This window comes from Gallus gallus, chromosome 6, assembly GCF_016699485.2.
Source record: "Gallus gallus isolate bGalGal1 chromosome 6, bGalGal1.mat.broiler.GRCg7b, whole genome shotgun sequence".
In the NCBI taxonomy this organism is placed as follows: domain Eukaryota; kingdom Metazoa; phylum Chordata; class Aves; order Galliformes; family Phasianidae; genus Gallus; species Gallus gallus.
Genome location: NC_052537.1, coordinates 36,093,392 through 36,115,787, shown reverse-complemented (window position 1 = coordinate 36,115,787; position 22,396 = coordinate 36,093,392). Strand labels below are relative to the sequence as shown.

General features: G+C 44.2%; 3 protein-coding genes and 1 long non-coding RNA gene across 23 annotated transcripts in view; 1 reads left to right on the top strand and 3 right to left on the bottom strand.

Annotated features, from left to right (window-relative positions):
• ALDH18A1 (aldehyde dehydrogenase 18 family member A1) overlaps positions 1-4,991 on the bottom strand; it is a 45,166-nt gene extending 40,175 nt beyond the window's left edge. For 2 of the 4 annotated variants that reach the window (XM_025151993.3, XM_040703153.2), the window contains exon 1: positions 4,685-4,991. The gene's annotated coding sequence lies outside the window, so the exon portion shown is untranslated. The other 2 variants (XM_046943196.1, XM_046943192.1) reach the window with 1 other exon arrangement.
• On the top strand, positions 1,961-5,112 carry LOC121113368 (translation initiation factor IF-2-like). The gene is made up of 3 exons (XM_040702962.1): positions 1,961-1,986; positions 2,170-2,306; positions 4,442-5,112. The coding sequence occupies exons 1-3, from the start codon at positions 1,961-1,963 to the stop codon at positions 5,110-5,112; spliced, it is 834 nt and encodes a 277-aa protein (XP_040558896.1).
• A 2,738-nt stretch (positions 5,113-7,850) lies between these two features.
• On the bottom strand, positions 7,851-22,387 carry TCTN3 (tectonic family member 3). Of its 17 annotated transcripts, none has more exons than NM_001397535.1 (14): positions 22,072-22,387; positions 21,430-21,548; positions 18,471-18,523; positions 18,046-18,206; positions 17,645-17,753; positions 17,451-17,569; positions 15,189-15,224; positions 14,686-14,760; positions 14,465-14,593; positions 13,287-13,382; positions 12,938-13,035; positions 12,213-12,375; positions 11,322-11,459; positions 7,851-10,876 (listed from the first exon to the last, which is right to left on the bottom strand). In NM_001397535.1, exons 5-14 carry the CDS (start codon positions 17,682-17,684, stop codon positions 10,655-10,657), a joined length of 1,116 nt encoding a protein of 371 aa, NP_001384464.1. In that variant the 5' UTR covers positions 17,685-17,753; positions 18,046-18,206; positions 18,471-18,523; positions 21,430-21,548; positions 22,072-22,387; the 3' UTR covers positions 7,851-10,654. The 17 variants fall into 17 exon arrangements, with proteins under 17 accessions (NP_001384464.1, NP_001384465.1, NP_001384469.1 ...); NM_001397536.1 differs by having other exon boundaries at positions 18,079-18,206; NM_001397540.1 differs by lacking the exon at positions 17,645-17,753.
• LOC121111215 lies at positions 16,550-17,444 on the bottom strand. Its single transcript, XR_005861115.1, has 2 exons — positions 16,818-17,444; positions 16,550-16,719 (listed from the first exon to the last, which is right to left on the bottom strand). It is a non-coding gene; the product is annotated as an uncharacterized LOC121111215 (long non-coding RNA).
• Positions 22,388-22,396: the final 9 nt, after the last annotated feature.

The following is a 22,396-nucleotide window of genomic DNA, read 5'->3' as shown; positions in this document are numbered from 1 at the left end:
GTCAGAGAGTAGAGAAACCTGAGGATAACCGGTCTGTCTTTTAAAGACAGATGTAAAGAAGGCATTCAGACCATCTGCCTTTTCCTTATCCTCAGTGGTGACATTGCCAGCCTCATCCAGCAGAGAATGGAGATTCTCCCTGGTCCTCCTCTTGCTGTTGATAAACTTGGAAAAGAGTTTCTTGTTCTCTTTTACCCCAGCAGCCAGGTTGAGTTCAAGCTGGGCTTTAGCCTTTCTGATTTTCTCCCTGCACATCTTAACAACTTCTTTGTATTCTTTCCGGGTTGTCTGTCCCTTCTTCCACAGGAGGCAGATTCTCTTTTTCTCCTGGAGCCTCAAGAATAGTTCCCTATTCATCCACGCCGGTCTTCTTCCGCACCGGCTCATTTTGTGGCTCAGGGGGACAGCCTGCTCCTGCACCTTTAAGACTTCCTTCTTAAAGAGCAGCCAGCCATCTTGTACCCCTTTACTCTCTAAGACCGAGCCCCAGGGGACTCTTCCTACTAGTCTCCTGAACAATTCAAAGTCTGCCCTCCGGAAGTCCAAGGTAGCAGTTTTGCTGTTCCCCCTCCTGCCTCCACCAAGAATCGAGAACTCTACCATGTCGCGGTCACTCTGCCCAAGACAGCCCCCAACCTCTACACCTCCCACCAGACCTTCTCTGTTTGTGAACAGCAGGCCTAATGGGGCAGCTCCTCTTGTAGGTTCTCTTATCACCTGCATCAATAAGTTGTCCTCCATACATTCCAGAAACCTCCTAGACTGCTTCTTCTGTGCTAAATTGTATTCCCAGCATATGTCAGGAAAGTTGAAGTCCCCCATGAGGACAGGGGCTGGGGATCGCGCAGCTTCCGCCAGCTGCTCATAGAACAACTCATCTGTCTCTTCATCCTGGTTTGGCGGTCTATAACAGACACCGACCAGGATGTCTGCCTTGTCGGCTCTTCCCCTGATCTTAACCCATAAGGATTCAACCTTATTTTCCCCAGTCATAAGTTCAGTAACCTCAAAGCACTCTTTAACATAGAGAGCCACTCCACCACCCCTCCTTCCCTGCCTATCCTTCTGAAGAGTTTGTAGCCAACCATTTCCCCTTGTCCTGCTGTTATCCACACTTTCAGACAGTTGACTCCCCTCCTGTTTGGAGGCTCCCTTTAGGTACTGAAAGGCTGCAATGAGGTCACCCCGCAGCCTTCTCTTCTCCAGGCTGAACAAGCCCAGCTCCGTCAGCCTATCTTCTTAGGGAAAGTGCTCCAGCCTTCTGATCATCTTTGTGGCCTCCTCTGGACCCCCTCCAATAGCTGTCTTTCTTGTATTGGGGACTCCAGACCTGGACACAGTACTCCAGATGGGGCCTCACGAGTGCAGAGTAGAAAGGGACAATCACCTCCTTGTCCCTGCTGGCCACCCCTCTTCTGATGGAGCCCAGGATACCATTTGCTTTCCGAGCTGCAAGAGCACACTGCTGGCTCATGTTAAGTTTTACATCCATCAGGATCCCCAGGTCCCTCTCTGCAGGGCTGCCCTCAGGGACTGCTCCTTCCAATCTGTATAGATGCCTGGGATTCCTCTGGCCTACGTGCAACACCGTGCACTTTGCTGTGCTGAACCTCATTAGATTCACCCGGGGCCCACCTCTCAAGTCTATTGAGGTCTCTCTGAATAGCATCCCTTCCTTCCACTGTGTCAACTGCACTGCTCAGCTGGAAGTCATCAGCAAACTTGTTGAGGGTGCACTCAATTCTGTCACCGATGTCACTGATAAAGATGTTAAAGAGCACAGGTCCCAGGACAGACCCCTGGGGTGCACCACTCGTTGCCAGCCTCCACTTGAACATAGAATCATTAATCACCACTCTTTGTCTGCAGCCTTTCAACAGATTAACAAATTATCCATTGGATGGCTCACCCATCAAATCCACACCCCTCCAATTTGGAGATAAGGATATGGTGGGGGACCATGTCAAAGGCCTTGCTCAAGCCCAGGTAAATAACATTGGGCACCTTCCCTTTGTCCACCAATGCCATCAACCCCACAATAGAAGCTCACCAGATTGGTTAAGCATGACTTTCCCCTGGTGAAGCTGTGCTGGCTGTCTCAGATCATACACTCATTCCTCATGTGATCAAGCATGTCATCCAGGAGGACATGTTCCATGATTTTCCCAGGTACAGAGGCGAGACTCACCAGCCTGTGGTTCCCCAGGTCCTCCTTGCTCCCTTCCTTATAAATGGGAGTGATGTGACCCTTCTTTCAGTCATCCGGGACTTCACCAGACAGCCACACCTTTTCAAATATGATGGAGGTAGGATGAGGATCAACTTTTTACATGGTCTGATAGTGACAGGAGAAGGAGGAATGGCTTTAAACTGAAATGGGAGATCTAGGTTATGTTCAGAAGAAGGCTTTTACTCCCAGGGTGGTAAGGCATTGGAACAGGCTGCCCAGAGAAGTTGTGGGCACCCCATCCCTGAAGGCAATCAAGGCCAGGTTGCATGGAAGCCTGGGCAGCCTGATCTACTGGCTGGCAACCCTGCCGGGGACAGGGGGATTGGAACTAGAGAATCTTTAAGGTCCCCCCCAACCTAAACAATTCTATGAACAAGATTGCTAAGCAAGCAATGTGAGGACACAGTTTAATTAAGCACAGTCATCAGTGGTTCAGTTAGCATTTTTCCAGTATTTCCTTCTTCCAAAAATCATCGCTCTCTTTTCTGGCCTGGATCAAATAATTTCCTCTAAAACCTTCACCAAGCAGTAAAACATCCATCTGCCATTAAGGATAAAGAGATGATAGAAAACATCTCAGTTCTGGATCAGTTTTTCTATGGCCATCAAATCAAGGTTGTACAACCATCACAAGTCATTCAGGGAAAGAAACAGACTGAATAAAGTTTTTATAAAAGCTACAGCTAAAACAGTAACACTAGTATCACTGAGAGATAAGATGCAAATCGAGTACCTGGACACATGCTCTTGTTCAGGAGTAAATGCAGCCACAGAAATGTAAGGATAGAAAGAAAAGTTTCAAAAATGTAAACTGAAGTCAGCAGTTTTGTTCAATATTTCAGGAGAAAGATGAACATTTACAGTTAGTACCCTCAGTTAGTCAGCTTCTTACAGCTCCTCCAGTACATCTTATTGAAGCTTTAGATGCACTTCTTCACCCTTCCAAATTATTTTTTCAAACCCTCCATACCCAAGCCCCCACTATGGAATGAATCTCTTCTACTGCCTTATAGTAACCTGCAAGCCAGCTGGCTGCAGCCTCTTGCTAAGAAAGACAGGGGAAATTCACCAACAGTAAGATTTGTTCATACCCTGTCATTTCTCCAAGAAGAGCATCACTCAAAATAGCATTTATTATAATCTCAACTCCATGCAGTACTCAGCTTTGTATTCCATTTCAGTTCCCTGTTTTTAAGACATTTGCCTTTACCAACCTCTCCTTTTTTGTTTTGTCCTCACAATGATGTGCTTTTCTCTTCTTTTATTGCTGAGATTAAAGAAGGCGTTCTGTTTTTATCAAAGATAAGCTGATACCAATCTTAATAGAGAAATTTAAAATAAAATAAAATAAAATAAAAAATCAGTAAGACAGCAATTTGTGTCCAATTCCTAAATACAGTACATGGCTATGATAAGAACACAATTAAAATTCCTAAAGCACTCCTCTGGTCTCCAGCTTTGTGTGACTATGGTGCTATGCACCTTCTCCACAGCACCTGTAATTCTGCGGACTTCCCGTGCACATACCTTCTCATTCCTCCCCATGGCTGTGGAGCCCAAGCTGCACCTAAGCAGAAGCATCAGTTTTGCCACCCCTACTGCCTCCTGTGTAAGACATTTTGAGACCTATCAGATCCCTTCTCATTAAAAATAAAAAAAAACAGGCCCTGTTGTACCTTGCGTGAAGAAACAGCATGCAGCAGACACAGACTTATCACCAGGAGTAAAGCCAAAGCCTGGGTTATAACCTGCGCGTCTCACGCAGGTGTCAGGAGGATTTACATGGTTTTTTGGGGCTCAGAGAAACTTCCATGGTAGGCCCAAGAGACATACAGAGCAAAAGGAAGGCCAAAGATGAGCAGCAGCCCTGTTTTTCCAAATCTCCCAATGAATGAAGCCAATGCTTCAGAGAATTCTCTGTCTACTGCTCGCAAAGGCCCAAGGAGCAATTCCATTCTGTCGTTGGCTCGGTATAACAGTAATGCTCTACAGCCACCAAAAAAAGCCTGAAATAAAGTCTATGCAACTCAAGGCAACTCCAGAGGGCCAGAAGGATGAGTGCCCAGATACCTGCAGCACGGCGCACACTGTGTGTACGGTACCCTCTGTCGTCGCAAGGCTTAGCTCACTCGTTTACAAGGGAACCTCGTCGGGGCCAGACCGAGTCACAAGAGGGGAAACGGACAGCGGCCGCCGGGACCCGCGGCTGAGCACCGGCGGTCAACATAACGCAGTGCCGGCCGCACCTTCGCACAGCCGCCGCGCGCTCGGCGACACGCAGCCACGACCAAACTCCCGCGCCAACGCCATCTCCCGCCGCGGCGCGGCCAGCTCCTGCAGCGCCGGTACCCAGACGTGCCTCACGGCCGCAGCCCCCACCCTCCGCCACAGAGCTCCCGGCAGCGCGGCGCACGCGGGCCCCAGGCCGGCCCCGGCCCGCCCCTCCGCACCCACCTGACCGGGCTCCCGTCAGCGTCGCTCCGGCAGAAGAGGCGCTTGGGCGGGTGAGCGCTCCGTGGGGGCGAGCCCACGGCAGAAGGAGCGTTCCGGTACAACGGAGAGCGACCCCAGCAGCACGACGCCAGCTGAGCTCGACTCGCCCCACCGACGGCGGTCTCCGAATCGTGCCGGCTCTAAGCCGAGCTGCTACCGGGAGCCAGTCGGGAGCGGCAGGAAGGCGGCATCGCCACTTCCGCAGAGCCCGGCGGCGCGCGGCACTCACCCACCGCCTGCCAGAGCGCCCGGGATGCTCGCGGCCGCCGTGGCTCCGCCCAGCGGAACGGACTGCCTCCAATTCTACCTCCGGATTTCTGAGGGTAAAAGACAGCCAGGTGCATGCGCTGTGCGACGTCGCCTTCTGGCTCCCTGTGGCCGTCCCGTAAGGGCGGTGGAAGGACTCCCGTAGGACCTCCGTGCACGCTGGCCGAAGGCTGCGCTAACGGAAGTAAGCGTTCGAGTAAAACTTCCAGGCGCGAGGCTCTTCTGGTGCAGGAGCGTTAGGGTGCCAGCGAGCACTGTGCCACCTGCACATCAGACACGATCTTGTAAGGAAATCTGGCAGTGCGCTGCAGGGCCCTACCTATGTATTTTTATTGCAATCATTTCTGCAGGTGTGTGAACCTACAGTGGCTCAATGGAACTGTAAGCTGAGCCAGATAAAGTAGGCAATGAAGTATGGCAGACACCTCCCCTTTCACAACAGGTCTACAGCAATAAAGAGTGGCCAAAACCAGGCACATATTTAACACTGAGACATTTGCTTTCACAGAAGCACAGAATTGTAGGGGATGGAAGGGACCTCTAGGGATCAGCAAGTCCAGCCCCCTACAGCAGGCTGCACAGGTGGGCCTTGAATATCTCCAGAGAAGGAGAATCCACAGCCCTCCTGGGCAGGCCATTCCAGTGCTCTGTCACCTCACTGTGAAGAAGTTCCTTCACATACTGGTGCAGAATTTCCTGTGCTCCAGCTTATGGTCATTTCCCCTTGTCCTGTCCCCATAGACTACTGAAAAGAGGTTGGCCATGTCCATTTGACTCCCACACTTACGATGCTTATAAACATTAATCAGATCACCTCTGAGTCTTCTCAAGGCTGAACAGACCCAGGTCGTTCAGCTTTTCCTCCAGGTCCTTTATCATCTTTGTGGCCTTCTGCTGGACTCACGCCACAAGACCCCTGTCTACCCCTGTCTTTTTTGTACCAGGAGCCCAGAACTGGACACAATACTCCAGGTGAGGCCAGACCAGGGCAGAGGATGAGGATCACCTCCCTCAACCTGCTGGCCATGCTCCTTTTAATGCACTTCAGGATCCCATTGGCCTCCTTGGCCACCAGGGCACACTGCTGGCTCATGGCCACCCACCAAGACCCCCAGGAGTTAGAGTAATATGGTGAGGTTGCGGTTGGACGATCTTTAAGGCCTTTTCCAACCTGAGCAATTCTATGATAGTGAATAAGACCAGACACAACACTGACGCCTGGGGAACACCACTGCTCACAGGTCTCCAACCACACTCTGCACCGCCTATCACAACTCTCTGAGCTCAGCCAGTTCTCAACTCACCTCACCCTCCATTTATCTATCCCACACTTTCTCAGCTCTCTCACTTTGTGCCAGAAAACAGAAACATGGGAAGGAGCTTTTAGTAATATTTAAGATATATCTTTTTTTTTTTTCTTAGTGCTCTATGCATTTTCATACATTATAGAAGGGGAGAGTGATGGCAGAATACTCACATTCTTCGTACATCTGTCTCCCAGAAAAAAAAAAAAAGAGAAAAGAAAAAACTATCTGTGATGAAAGCAGAAAGCGGCACACGAAATGTTCTTTTAGACAGCAAGAATAAGAATGCCTGCTGGCTTTTGTTCCCAATGTGACTACAATCTGCAAACTGATAGGGTAGTCTCAAGTAAAAGGAGATGGAGGGGATCCTAATTCATAAAGCTACTGGCAATGCACTTCATTAACTTTTTACAAGAAGGCAGTGCGAGAACATGTCCTTCACAGTGTAAAAACAGACAGCCTCAAAAGATGCCACGTCAGAGAGATGGAGGCAGACAGAATGCAGACAACAGAAAAACTACACAGTATCATCTTGCTCCTTTGACACAAAGTATTTAGTATAGTCACTGTCTAGTACAGCAGTCAGAGGCTGCAGAAAGAAAAAGTATGCATAGACAGTGCTTCAGCACTCCCCCTTGAGCAATTTGTGTCAGTTCAGCTGAGATTTTACCAAAAATAAGTCAAACAAGATCCTATATTCTGCATATCTGACCTAAGTTTCCTAATAACTGTATAAATGTTGCCTTGTGTGTAACAGTGCCATATTGTCCCCTGATACATAATTGCAGAAGAGAATTTAAATTCAGACAGTAGGAGAAAACAGAAAACAGAGTAGGAAGGGGACAATCACCTCCCTCGCCCTTCTGGTTCTGCACACTTCTCTTGATGCAACCCAGGATAGAGCTGGCCTTCTGGGCTGCAAACACACATTGCTGGCTCATGTTGAATCTTTCATCAATCAACATCCTCAAATCCTTCTCCTCAGGGCTGCTCTCAAGCCATTCTCTGCGCATCCTGTATTTGTGCTTGGGATTGTCCCAATCCAGGTGCAGGATCTTGCACTTGGCCTTGTTGAACTTCATGAAACTGGCACAGGCCCACCTCTCAAGCCTGTCCCAGTCTCTCTGAGTGGCATTCTTTCCCACCCGTGTAGCATCTGCAAACTTGCTGAGGGTGCACTAAATCCCACCCATCCATGTCACCTACAAAGATGTTAAATAGCACCAGTCTCAGCACCAACCCCTGAGGAATGCCACCCATCACCAGTCTCCACTTGGACATTGAGTCATTGACTGCAACTCTCTGAGCGCAACCATCCAGCCAATTCCTTATCCAGCAAGTGGCCCATCCATCAAATCCATTTACAATCAGAATACAATGTGGAACAACATCAAATGCTTTGCACAAGTCCAGGCAGATGACATCAGTCGCTCTTCATTCATCCACTGACATGGTAACTCCATTATAAAAGGCTACCAAGTTTGTCAGGCACAATTTGCCCTTGGTGAAGCCGTGTTGGTTACATGGCTTCTGCACATAATCAGCATGATTCATACTGGCCATGTATTTTTTTTTTTTATTTTAAAATCAAGCTTATCTTTGACATCCTACTAAATACAAGTTTTTCAGTTAAACAGAGTAGTGCAGAAGTAATAGTGAGGAACAACAATGAAGTTACGATAAATGCAGTATTAAGTAAAATCTATACATTTTGTCAAGGGTAAGTTTTCTGACCCATTCTCTGTTGTTTGTCCTCAGGTTTTCTGACCCGTGATTCCAATGGATTACTGAACCTCACAGGGGGCAGATTTTTCCATCATATGAGGAATCTAAGATAAATAATAAATCCTTAGCTAAAAATTTACTGTTGTTAATCAACTTAAACAACTGCCATTTAACATCTTCATCAGCGACATCAACACTGGGATCAAGTGCACCCTCAGTAAGTTTGGGAATGACACCAAGCTGCTGGGTGCAGTCAACATGCCCAAAGGACACAACGCTCTCCAGAAAGACCTAGACAGGCTTGAGCAGTGGGCCCAAGTGAACCTAATGAGGTTCAATAAATCCAAGTGCAAGGTCTTGCACTTGGGTCATGGCAACCCCCCCAGTATCAATACCAGGTGGGGGGGGATGTAAGGACAGAGTACAACCATGCCAAAAAGCACTTGGGGATACTGGTGTGTGGTAAGCTGAACATGAGCCAGTAATGTGCCCTCACAGCCCATGCTGTCCCAGTCTGCATCTGAAGTGTGGCCACCATGTTGAGGGAGGTGATCCTGCACCTCTGCATTGGTGAGACCGCTCTCACTGCATCCACATGTGGAGTCATCAGTACAGGAGACCTGGACCTTCTGGAGCACATCCAGAAGAGGGCTGCAAAAATAATAGAAGGAATAGAACATATCCTGTGAGGACAGGCTGAGAGAGCTGGGGCTATTCACCCTGGAGAAGGAGAGCTAGAAGAAGGAAGGAGACTCTCTTTAGCAGGGTCTGTTGTCATAGGACAGCAGCAACGATTTCAAACTAAAAGAGGCAAGATTTAAATTTGATATAAGGAATAAGGTGTTTTCTTTGTGTGGGTTTTTTTTTTTTTTTTTTTTTTAAACAGTAAGGGTGGTGAGGCACCGGAACAGGTAGCTCAGAGACATGGTGGATGCACTGTCCCTGGAGACTTTCAAGACCACGCTGGATCAGACTCCGGGCAACCTGATCTAGCTGTGGATGTCCCTATTCATTGCAGGGGAGTTTGTCTAGATGAGCTTTATGAGTCCCTTCAAACTCAAACAAGTCTGTGATTCTATGATTTTAACTTCATGGAATGACTGAGCATTCTGTGTGATTAAGTGGGTTAGACTAGTCAACAAGGAAGATTATCTCTGCATTTGAAAGCAATGACTTACCTTATGGTTCCAGATACTGAGCCACAGGTGAGTAAGGTATTACAGCAAGCTTTAGCCATAAGGCATCTATACATTTCTCCTAAAGGGATATCATCAGTATTTTTTTTAAGACTGTTCACAACAATCTGTGATGCACCACCTAGAACTTCAGTGCCTATCATTATCAGCCCACTTCCATCCTGGGCGGGGAGGGAGGGAGAGAGGCAGACACATACATGCACACACATACTCAATCAGAAAGGAAGCTACCTTGACAGACAACTGTAAAATTCAATTACATTTCAGACCACAGTATACTTTACTTTGTTAACACACACACCACAGTTAACATCACTTTGTTTCATGTAATGTTATTGCTAATAATTCACTTATTTTAAACATTATGTTAGGTCCACATAGAAGTCAGGTACTTCTCAAACAGGATGAGTAGCTTCACAATACTTAAGACTGAACTTGATGAAATATTCAACTGGGCTATGAGCGCGCGCTGCTGGCTCATGAAGGCCAACTGTATCCTGGGCTGTATCAAGAGAAGTGCGACCAGTAGGGTGAGGTGATTCTGCCCCTCTACTCCGCTCTCGTGAGACCCCACCTGGAGTACTACATCCAGTTCTGGACCCCCAACACAAGAAGGACATGGAGCTGTTGAAGCAAGTCCAGAGGAGGGCCACAAAGATGACTAGGGAGTTGGAGCACCTCCCTGCAAGGACAGGCTGAGAGAGCTGGGGCTCTTCACCCTGGAGAAGAGAAGGCTCTAAGGAGACCTTCTAGTGGCCTTCCAGTACCCAAAGGAGCATACAGAGAAGCTGAGGAGGGATTTCTTGTAAGGACATGTAGCAACAGGACAAAGGGAAATGGCTTTAAACTGGAAGAGGGTAGATTTAGACTAGATATCAGGAAGAAATTCAGTATTGTGGAGGTGGTGAGACACTGGAACAGGTTACCCAGGGAGACTGTGGATGCTCCCTCCCTGCAAGCATTCAAGGCCAGGCTGGATGGGGCCGTGAGCAACTTGGTCTAGAAGGAGGTGACCCTGCCTAGAACAGGGGGGTTGGAACTAAGTGATCTCAAAGGTTCCTTCCAACCCAAACCATTCTATGATTCTACATAGAAGTCTCAACTCTCTCCATGTTCCCTGGTTTAGAAAAAACTCGATTTCTGGGAACAAGTTCATTTTAACTTCCTCCTTCCTGCTCCCCATTCTTGCAACATCTTTCAACTACCCCCGCATCCCTCAAGAATTTCACTTCAAAGAGTGTAAATTTCACTTTAAAGATTGTATATATGGAGAACAGGAGAATGAGAGGACACAGGACAGAAAGTAGTCACGTGAATTAATCCATCAACAGAAGATATTATAGACAGTATAAGAATCTGAGGAAAAAAGTTTACAAAAAAGTATACAAATGTATAAATTCACGTAACTTTAAGTACAGGTCCCATCTATTTGACTCTCTTCAAAAGCAGAGAATACTAGACAGTATTAGAATCACAACAAAGTAGGCAGTCAAATCATCTCTGTAACTTCTTTCAATACTCAGGACCATCTTGAATGGAAAAAAAAAGTCAAACGGGAGTTTCCAGTGTACTTTGGGCAGACCACGTGGAGGTTCTGGCCATTCCGTCATGTCAGTGAAGGTAACAACTGTTGTCAAAGGCACCATGCCTGTGCTTAGGGACTGTAACAAAATGGAAAGCAGAAAGAATTCAGCATGTCTAATGCAAAAGATGCATCTCCCAGCTAAGTTCTGCAATGGACTCTTGAAACAGCTTGCGTGTTCCACAAGGCTTTAAAGGACAAGACATACATAGCTACTGATTTTTTTAACTACTACTTTACACTGAGCTCAAATTAAAGTTTTGACTCCTTAAGATGAAGTGGTTTGTGATTGAAAAGAAAGTACCTTTTCTAGCTGGACAACTGACTGAGAACAGTAATCAAAGCCATAAAAGCAGCTTCCTCTACAGATCAGAGAAATACAAACTCTTGACACTATAGCCAGACCACTTCTATAACTTGATTTTGAGTTGTGATCGACCAAGACCATTTGATTCCTTGGTTCCTAAATAATCTGTGAATCCTATTTCATTACTGCTATATATGAGAGGATTTGAAATCCCTACCTTTAGGGGTTGACACTGATAAAAGTACCGTACACCCACTATTTGAGCTTGTGGATTGGACAGGAGACCCATCTTAGTCCACAATATCTGTATATCCAGGGTCACTGGAATCATGCAACAGGAACTGCAATTCTTAATCTGAAAAATAAAATGCAACTCAAACATCTCAATGCATTAATTTACATGTTAAAAAGGACCATCACGGTCAAAGCTCAATACTTCGAGTAGCAAAGGTCTCAGAACCTCAATCACTTACTTGAGGACTAACCCCATAACTTCTTGTCAGGTCAGCTACCCATTTTAGAGCTGTATCTATCTCACTGTCGTCTCATTTCCAGACAATTTATCTCACCTCTATCACCTGGATTTTGCCTTCTATGAGGACACCTTCTAATAGATGAGTAATTATTAAAACAGAATCTACCTCACCAGCAAGTACTTGGATTGCAAGCTCTTAGCTTTAGTTAAGCAATATACAAATATCACTAGAATCCAAAAAAATCAGAAAAGATGATAAAGTATCAAATTAATGGGAGTAAACAGGTTGTATTAGTCTTAGAATGCAGTCAGAAAACTAGGTAGTACAGCACTAGACTAAGCATTAAACTCTTCTTGGCCATTTAAATACAACAACAAGGAATTAAGAGAATAAACCTATCAGTTTTTTGTTGTTGCTTACTAAATATCCTAACAATATGAACACTAATAAACATGAATGTTTATGAATATTAAGACTCCTGAAAGCCAGTGGATTATCACACAAATTAAAACTAGCCCTGATGAACAAACTGGTTCTTTTTTTTTTTTTTTTTTTTTTAAATATTACTCACTTCTCAAACTAAAACAAGGATATGAAAAGGTATTCAGATTGTCTTTTTGCATTTGTATTACCTGTACACTGCAGTTCTGGATCAGAATGGTCACCCACTCTTCTTCTTGGGTTGAACGAGCACTACCAATTATAGCAAGGTCCTCTGCTTGGTTCATCCCCTGAAAAGCCTTGTATAACTTCAGCTGGATATAACTGCAATTACTTTCTTCCATTTGAGTTAGCCTAGGAAAAAAAGTACCAGCTTTATCTAAAGGGATTTCCAAGACAGAAGCAGATGGCATCAACAACTTTCCTCAGCAACAAGTGTTTCTTCTGTTCTTCTAATGAGTCAACTTCCAATCCTTTCTGCAAGGACAAGGGTGAAGAACATGGCAAGATAACATGATGAATACCGACAGCTTTTCACCCATCTTACCACCTCAGTGATGGTATACCTGACCTTTCAACAAAATAATAATTCAAATTAGAATAATCATTTAAAGTTTTATTATAATTCACCTCTCAAACATGAACTTTACTCTTGTCTGGGACATGTCACCAGACCAAAACCTGAAGACTTCCTAGAGGATTATCTCTCACATTCAAACTGTTTTGTAGGCTTACCATCCCTCTGATGGTCTAGTTTTCTTAGGGCTAACGTGAAAGACCTGTGTTAAAACCATGGGTGACCTTAAAGAGGGTCCTTGGCTCCACAGAAATGAGTGAAAAGCTACAAAAAAAGGTGCTAAATGACTCCATGCCTTCCAGATGTTTCAGGAAGGGTGATCACAGAGCATGTTCCTACCTGAGTTTGCAGCCAGTCCTCGTATTGCTTCCAAATCGTACTGTATGTCTCAGAAACTGTGAGCAACTTCCATCACCCTCGCTCTGCAGAATGCTCATCTAACAATCTGCATGTCAAGAAGCAAATCACAAAGGACACTCAACTTGTATTTAACAACCTTACTGTACATTCCTCTTTTGCACTATCACAGCTTTACAATTCAGCCCTGACCAAACAGCATACTACTGGCCGCAAAGTTATACTGAAGTATGCCCTCACAGGCAAAGGTACAATCTCAGAAATTCACACAACATAGTAACAGAAGTTAAGAAACCCAGTGACAGATAAAACATGACAGCAGAAAGGATACGTGTTGCACTGCACTATCATTTGCAATCAGCAGTGGTGCTCCAGTGATATAGCCAGGATTTCCACTTCTAGGCAGTGTATGAGGAAGCATCCTGGTCTACAAAGAGGCAAAGAAAAGAGAAAGCAAGAGAGAACATTACAAAAAAAAAAAAAAGAGAAATATTAGTTAGATCTCTTCATCCCAGGAGAGTAAACTTGCATTCTCAGAAAAGTAGACTTAACCCATTTTTTGGATGAGTGAATACCTGAATATTACATACTACTTACTACATACTATTAAAACCTCCACTGTTTGATTTCAAGTAGTCTTTTTCACCTGATGAGTTAATATCTAGTCTAGGAGGTAAAAAAAAAAACAAACAACAAAAACAAAGAAACCCAAGCAAACAATCTAAACTGACTAGATGACATTATCCTGAAATGCGGACTCTACCAGGGCAGTTTTTGAGAGTCAGTTGCTCAGCATTTCTGTCTAAGGAAGCAAATAAATCAGTCTGGGCAATTCTAAAGATGATTTGCAGAACAAGACCTTGATTCTGAGAGACACCACCTCTAAGTTGTTTTATGGAGACAGACTTTGAGAATGAATTCAGCAAGGTTGCAATGCACACTTACTAACTCCTGCGGGTCACCACTTATCCAAGTTTGCATTGTCTCTATAGGAGAAAGTTTATATAATCTTCAAAACACATTAGTGTCTCCCAGCTGTCCACCTCCCATCACCCCCCTCCAAAGTAAATCTCATTCCTACTACACAAAGTTCAGTACCTGGAATAAACCTACCAACTCTGTTCACAAACACTGAACATCACAGATACAGTATCAGCTCCAACCTTTTCCTTTCTGATACTGTGCTGATGACCCTGACCCTCTCCCCTTCTGCCCACCAAAAACAACCAGTGCAAGTAACTTGATATAAACCAACCAAAACCAAACTAATCCAACCCAGCCGGATCAAAATAACCAGTCCCTTCAAAGTTGCACAAAGTTGCTTACTTAAACTGAGTTTGTTCTACTAGCATGCTTTACTTAAGAGCAGAGCTGCATCTCCTACTTTCTTTGACAGCTGGTGTTATCATAGTACTATGGCACGGCTCTATTTGCATCTCACCTGTACAGAATTGAGTCAAAAGTTACAGAACACAAACTTGACAACAGCCCAAAGACTGGGATACTGACCCAGAAACGCAAAGTGAAGTGCTGCTGCTGCAGTGAGAATCCAGAACTCCCAGAGATGCTGGTCACTTTGAACTGGACAGACACACTCTGAATCCCATAGGTACCATTAAACTCTATCTCATAGATCACCTGAAAGTCCAATCCAGAGAAGAATCAGAGACACAGTAATAGGGTAACAACTTGAAGTTCATATTGAACCTAAGAAAAAAAGGTCGAGATACCTCAGAAACAGCATTGTTACACACGTTATCTTCCATGTAGGGAGCTCCAGGTGGTCCAATTGGACTGATCCTTACCTGGAGAGTAAAGATATTAATGAATAGCAGTTGTTTAAAAAGAGCATATCTTACTCTTTTCCACTGCTTTTCCAACCAAGATTTACATTCCTGCTGTAACTGTGATCTGGAGAAACATCACACTGTTCCAGATGCCATTTTGACTGTTTTTGTTGTTGTTGTTTTTAAAAAAAGAAAGCTACCTCCCTGACTCCAATGCCATCTGTGCTCAATCATTTAAAAGCACATGCTGCCTTATACCCCTGTATTTTTGTCTGTAATGTGACACTTCCTTACAAGGAGTCTTATTTCAGACACCGAATGTTCCCGCTCTTTCAAGTTCTGAACCCATGAGCATTATTACCAATGTTTACTATTCCCGATACTCTACTGTTCCCAATACTTAATTTCAGAAGCAGAAGTTACTTTCACTGGCAACAGAGACTGACCTTCATGGACTCTGCAATGGTGTCATTGATCGGAACCTAGGGAAAACAAACAAACCAAAAAAACAAAATCTAGTTGTTTTTGGTGCTGAGTTAGCAAGTAAAATCAAAAGACAAACAAGATACATCCTAGGTATTTCAGTGACAAAAGTCACTTGGCTTACTTAAGGTATGTAAAATTTGTCATCCATAGATAGAAATTACAGACATAATATAGAGTGGGATTTTTTTTTTTTTTTTAGAAGAACAGAAAACAGCATTTATTCCTGGCCCTGTCAACAAACTGAAGATATTACTAGCATCTTGAATCCATTCCTGGAGCTCCCCCTTGTGGAATGAAGTACCTACTCTAGTTTCCACTTAAGGAAAAATTAAGTTTTGCCATCAGTAACCAAGTAAGCACAGAAACATGAATTACATTTGGTCAGTGGAATACTCTCTTACTACAGTCATGCAGGTTTAGAAGAATATTTCCAATCAAAGCGTAAGCAGAGCCATTAACTTTAATAAGATACTAATACTGACACATTGTATTGTCTAAGCATAACAGAGAAACTGTTAAGAAGAAATGAATGAGATAAAGCTATCCCTCAGTAAAGCTAACACAATGAACACAAAAATAAACTAGCAATTTGGCATTTTTTTCAGAATTAATAAAGTAGAAATTGATATGGAATTCAATCTTAGAATATATGATAGCAGCACTACAGAAAAGGATATAGCAGACCCTAATAGACACCAAGTAGAACATGAGTCAGCAATGTGCCCTTCTCACAAGAATGCTAATGTTATTCACAGCAGCATTAAGCAAAGTATCACCAGCAAGTAAAGAGAGGTTGCATCTACATTAGAGGGTCCCAGAACAACAGAGATCTGGGCATACTGAAAAGAGGCCAATGGAAGGGCACCAAGATGGTGAAGGAACTGGAGCTCCTCTCCTGTGAAGAGAAGCTGGGAGAGCTGGGGCTGTTCAGACTGGAGAAGACGAGGTTCAGGGCAGGTCTGAACAATGTGTATAAATACCTGAAGGGAGGCTGCAAAGAGGATGTAGCTGTGCTCTTTTCAGAGGTGCTCAATACCAGGGCAAGAGGCAGTGGACACAAACTGGAACACAAGAGGTTCCATCTGATCATGAGGAAGCATTTGCATGCTGTCTTGTTGATGGAGCACTGGCAAAAGTTGCCCACGGAGGTGGTGGACTCTCCGCCTTGGTGGTCTTCAAAAGCCACCAGGACATGGTCCTGGGCGCCCTGCTCTAGGTGCCTCTGCTGGAGCATGAGGTTGGACCAGATGGACTAGAGGTCCCTTCCAGCCTTGACCACTCTGTTATTCTTTCTAATGTTTCTCTGTTGCTGAGTTGTGAACTGCTTTGAGATCTACAGGTGCAGATTTCCTAAGTTGACTTTTAGAAAGCTGCAAACGGAGCAATAGATTTTGATAAAGCGCAGAAAGACCAAAGTCAAAATGTTTGCCAGTTCTCTTCTGTCTCCTTCTTGACTAATCTGACAGAGCTGACATCTGTCGGAAGCTTAGACTGGAAGACAGCAAAAGGAGGAGATATTTGAGTGTTTTATTTGGGAACTATGGGATGTATAGAGCAACAGATACAAACTGTAACACAAGAGGTCCCACCTAAACATCAAGAAGCACCTCCTTCCTGTGACAGAGCACTGGTACAAGTTGCCCAGGAGCATCCTTCTTTGGACATCTTCAAAAGCCTGATCCCAGACAACCTGCTCTAAGTGTTCCTGATTGAGCTACAGGTTAGAAGAGATGACCTATAGAGGTCCCTTCCAACTTCAACCATTCTGTGATTCTGTGAAATACAGCTTATATGACAACTGGCATTAGATAGGATTTTACAGAGAACAGATTGTAACAAAAAAAAAAAACCCTAATTATTTCCTGAGAATATGCTTTACTTCATTGATCAAGTTGATGGAAGACAGGGAGAAAATATTTTTGATAAATGGTCTATTTGAAAAGGTAAGATTTGTACTTAAACCATAGAATATGAAATATCCATGAAGTAGCTGTTATATGCACTAAGTACTTGCTAATAACTGAAGTTTATGGGAAAGCACATTGAAGTGATGGTTTATCACTGATCAGGGACATTTTCAACAGGATTTCTAGCAAGGGCATGATCAGAAGATCGAGGGATACTACACACCAAATAACCTTTTCCAAGTTACGTGATGTTGAAATGGATGACAATGCTAAGTCAAGCACACATGGCACTGAACAAAAGGAAAAAAGACACACCTTTAGTACTGAGAAGTCACGGTAGTAGGAGGCAGCATTTAGGGCAGGGTCACTGACACAGCTCCCACTCAGGTTTGTGAAAATGCGAGTACAGCTTGTGCTTTTACTTTCCAGAAAGCCTGAGTGAAGAGATGACATCAAATAAGAGAAAACAGAAGCACATAAACCTCAGAAATGCCTTTCCTTTTACTAACCAGCTGGATTTCCATCTACACAAAGTCCACTGACTCCCATTTTTACTGGCTGTCTAAGCACACTCAGTACAGATAATGAATCAAAGTAGATTAGGATTGGATCGCCAGCCTGAAAAGACAATTTGGAAAACTTACAGACAACATTACTGTGGAATTGTAAGACTAAGTTCAGGGTGATTACATCAGGGCAAAGAGGCAAACTTTAACTTCTCCTTTGCATACAGTCAGTTTTGTTTAAAGGGCTGTACAAACTTTTATATACAAGAAAACTAATTAGGAACATTTTACACAGTAAGGAAAAGAAATGAAAAATAATATGGTTCAAAGGATAGAAAAATACAAAGTATCTTTGAATTTGTTCTCATTAGGTCTCATTACAGACAGCTACAGCAAAGGTATACCTGCAAGCCAGTTGGTATTTTCTTTCAACTCACTCGGTAAAAGGCAGAGAATGATGGCTGGACTTGTGATTGTGCTAAGAAAGAGTGCTTGCTATACTTCAAGAGCTTCAGAAAATCAGATTCTTTGATACGCTTTGGCTGTCGGAAATAGTTCAACTTCACTAAAGGTTGGGAAAAAAAAATATATAATAATCTACCAACATTCAAATTACTAGAAAAGAATTTTTAAAAAGTAAACATGCCAATATTTTAAAAGTGACAATTTTATTAATTATAAGCTATATAGTGCCATATATTAATTAATTGCTAACAGGGTGTTCTAGTCTTGAAGAAGAGAAATTGCTTCTGACAGGTTCTTGGTGATACTGGGCAAAGTATTCACAGGCAGGCCAATAGTCACATACAGAAAGAAGAGATGAACTCACCCAACTGGTGAAGGAGATTGCCAGCTATACAGCACTCCTTCTCAGGAAGCAGCCTAGGTCCAAGAAATGTTCTTCCTTCAGTAGGTAGCCATTATATGAGTCAGGGTGACTCCACCATGGGTCCACCCCTTCTGGTCTCTTGGGGAGCACAGCTGCAAACAATTTGCCTGTGCTTCCAAGGCCAGGTACACCCCTTCAGGTGCTCAATCACCAGTTAAAGCTGTAACCTGACAGTTTCCCTACACACAGTAATACCAGCTTTGAACAAGATGACATAATGAGTAGTAATTCGTAATGTTGCATGAAAAACGTGTTCATATACAAATCTGATCTTGAGAAATAATGAAAGTTATTTAAGGCAACTATCTTAATGTGCTCTCCATTTGTGAGGTGTCCAAGTTACAGTCATCTGACATTTTTATGTCAAAACACTATTAGCATGTGAAATCAGTAAAAACAACATTAAATTGATTAAAAATAATGCCAAATAAACTTTAACTTAAGTATGAACTGTGAATACATATCCTTAAAAGACAAACTCCCACTCGTATCTCAGAGTAATGTCTTCCTTGCCAGTTGATATTCAGAACTGTCACAATGCTATAATGTATTAAATTATTACTGCTAAAACACTAAGTCATAAAATGACAAATGATTAATGACATAACACATAGGCTTGTTAAAACAGTAAGCTTTTAAATGCATGCAAATAAGACACCTTTCATAAGCACTTAAGATTCCAAATCATACCAATAGGTAGTTTACTACCAAAAAAGACACAGATACTCCAGTTGATTTAAGAACAAAAAAAAAAAAGAAGGAAATTAAGCTCTCTGTGCAATTCTGCTGTCCAAGGGCAAAGTAGATAATCCTTAAATAGACAAAGCATCAAACAGGAATAAAAGCTTTCTTACATCTGACAAAAAGCATTAGTCAAACAACTGCTTTTTTTGGGGGGGGGGGGGACACAAAATGTCATAGAACAATTAAGGCTGGAAAGACCACAAAGATGATCTACCATAAACCCATGCTTGTGACCACACTAGACAATGAAACTCAGTGCAACATCTACCCTCCTCTTGAAAACCTTCAGGAATGGTGACTCCACCACCTCCCTGGGCAGCCTGTTCCAATGCATCACCACTCCATTGGAGAAGACAGTTTTCCTTATACCCAACTGAAACCTCCCCTGGCACAACTTCAAGCCATCGCCTGTCACCCTATTGCTGTTACCTGGGAAAAGAGGCTGACCCTTACCTCATTACCTCCTTCCAGGGAGTTGTAGACAGTGATAAGGTGTGCCTTCTCTTCCCTAGACTACACAATCCCAGTTCCCTCAGCCATTCCTCGTAAGACCTGTGCTCCAGATCCTTCACAGTTTTGTTGCCCTTCTCTGGATGTGATCCAGGGCCTCGATGTCTTCTTCCAGTGAGGGGCCAAGAACTGAATACAGCACTCAAGATGCAGCCTCACCAGTGCCAAATATAGAGGAACAATCCCCTCCCTGCTCCTGCTGACCGCACTATTTCTGATGCACACCAGGATTCCATTGGCCTTCTTGGCCACTGGGGCATACTGCTGGCTCATGTTCAGCTTGCTGTCAACTAACACCCCAAGATCCTTTTTCTCCACACAGCTTTCCAGCCACTCTGCCCAAGCTTGTAGTGATGCATGCTGTGACTGAAGTGCAGGACCTGGCACTTGGTCTTGTTAAAGCTCATATAATTGGACTCAGCCCATCAGTCTGGCCTATCCAGATCCCTCTGTAGGGTCTTCCTACTCTCAAGCAGTTTGACTTGGTGTCATCTGCACATTTACTGAATGTGCACTCAAGCCTCTTGTCCAGATAATCAATAAAGATATTAAACAGGGTGGCTCCAATACTGATCCCCTGGTGAACGTCACACCAGTGACTAGTCACTATCTGGATTTAACTCTATTCACTACCACTCTCCAGGCCTGGCCATCCAGGCAGTCTTTTACTCAGCAAAGAATACACCTGCCCAAAGGCCCAAGAAATAGTAAGTTCCTAGAAGTTTTACAAAAATAGGTAACAAGAATAGCTTTCTTATTTGCTTGAGGTTATAATCATTACACAGTAACACAAAACACATGCTACTTTCACACACTTGTCTTCTTTTATGTATCCTTCAATTATCAAAGCGGAATAATTGACAACACAGAAAAAGTGTTATGTAATGCAAAATATACCTGGAAATGGAGAAAAAAGCCTTCTGCATCAAAACTTAATATATTCAAGCTTTTTGGAGAAAAAAAATGATACATGACTTGTTTATAGTTCAGTTTTCTCAAGAAAATGCACAAACTACTAAAGGCTAATCCTGGGGAAAAAGCAATAAAAGAACTTGAAGCAATTTATCTGAGACCAGACAAAACTAAACTAAGTAATTCAGTAAATAAGAGGCAGGTTAGTGGATAACTGTTCTTGCGACTTTAAAGTGCATTTTCATATTTGTTCTGCTACTGATTTACGAACAGAAATTGAGCAATATTCTTCCAATACCTACAAAGACTAATGATGAAGCTGCTATTCTGAGAAGCTGATACAAGAAACAGAAATGCTTTTAGAAGTACTTTATGTATTCTGAAAATATCCAGTACTCCCAGCTGTCCCTAAGAGTTCCATGTGGTTTAGCCCAGCAAGCAGCTAAGCACCACAAAGCTATTCACTCACTATCTCTCACAGGGGGATGTAGGAGAGAATCAGAAAAGACGGAACTATGAGAAATTTAGAACTCATTAGCTGAGATAAATAGATGGCCAACTACATTTATCTGGCTAACTCCCCCCCAGCTTTACTGTTCAGCATGATGCAACATGGTATGGAACTACAGTAGCCAAAATAATTAGTAACAACTATAACACAAGTTTCAGAAGAGATTCCCTATGCAGAGGCTATATTAGAATCAGGTTAATGGAAAAAAAAAAAGTTACTTACGGTCATCCAGCTGCACACAGAACAGATCTGGTCCATCAGAGACAGCGATGGTATCAGTATGATAAGGAATATTAGTTCTGAATATAAGTGATTTTTCCACACACACTTGATTCACAGACCTGCAAACAAACCACCCCCCCCCACCCCACCACAAAAGTCAATTAAGTAGTATTTTCTTGCAGTATTTCACTTTTTACCTTACTAAAGGCCAACAGTGTTATCATTAACCTGCTTACAGGAGTTACTGTACAATTCGCATTGGCAATCAATTTCAGAAGGCCACCTCCCCCACAGCAGTAACTCTGTGGATACACTCGATCTGTATATTTAGAAATCATTCCGACACTCAGAACAAGAAATGGTTAAGGAATTCGGCATCCACATATTACAGCTCCTCCTGGTTCTTTCCTAACAAAGAAACACCGGCCGCCAAAAGCTTTTTTTTGTGACCCGCCGCGGAATCGAGCCGCTTCCCGAGAGAGGTGCGCGACAAACGTGGAGACGGTGTTAACGTCGCTGCACTGCGGCACCCGAGAGATCCCTCGGCTCCGCCAGACGGTCTCCAGACGGACCCAGCAGCTCCGGAACGGCCTCCGCCGCCCGGCCGGACACCCGCGGCGGTGGGAGACCGCCCCCACCCACCTGCTGCTAGTGAGGCGGGACGAGCTACCGGCTCCGGGGCGGCACAGGCCGCAGGCGCCAGGTGGGCGGCCGCGGGCGGGTAAACCTCTGGCAGGGAAGAAAGGGCTCTGGGCGCCACCTCGGACCGCGCGGAGGGCAGAGGCTCGGTGCGGAGCCGCTGCCTCGTTTCGGTGAGTCGCCTGGCGCGGACCCCCGGCGGTGAGCTCAGCCGTGGCCCCGGGCGTGGTGCCGGGCCCACCCTCAACTACTCGTGCCAGCATCAGAGCAAGCAGGATCTCCAGCGCCCCGCTCATGTCGTCGCTAAGAAACGCGCCCCCCCTCCCCC

Excerpts from the sequence above, each read along its gene's own strand:
- TCTN3 (NM_001310087.2), bottom strand. The coding sequence starts at position 22,364 with ATGAGCGGGGCGCTGGAGATCCTGCTTGCTCTGATGCTGGCACGAGTA. Across the intron at positions 15,225-17,450 it reads GTGACTTCTCAGTACTAAAG|GTTCCGATCAATGACACCAT; the intron begins GTGTGTCTTTTT and ends TGTTTTCCCTAG. Across the intron at positions 14,594-14,685 it reads GTAACAATGCTGTTTCTGAG|GTGATCTATGAGATAGAGTT; the intron begins GTATCTCGACCT and ends TTGGACTTTCAG.
- LOC121113368 (XM_040702962.1), top strand. The coding sequence starts at position 1,961 with ATGTCAAAGGCCTTGCTCAAGCCCAG. Across the intron at positions 1,987-2,169 it reads AAGGCCTTGCTCAAGCCCAG|GTACAGAGGCGAGACTCACC; the intron begins GTAAATAACATT and ends TGATTTTCCCAG. Across the intron at positions 2,307-4,441 it reads CCTTTTCAAATATGATGGAG|CACCGGCGGTCAACATAACG; the intron begins GTAGGATGAGGA and ends CCCGCGGCTGAG.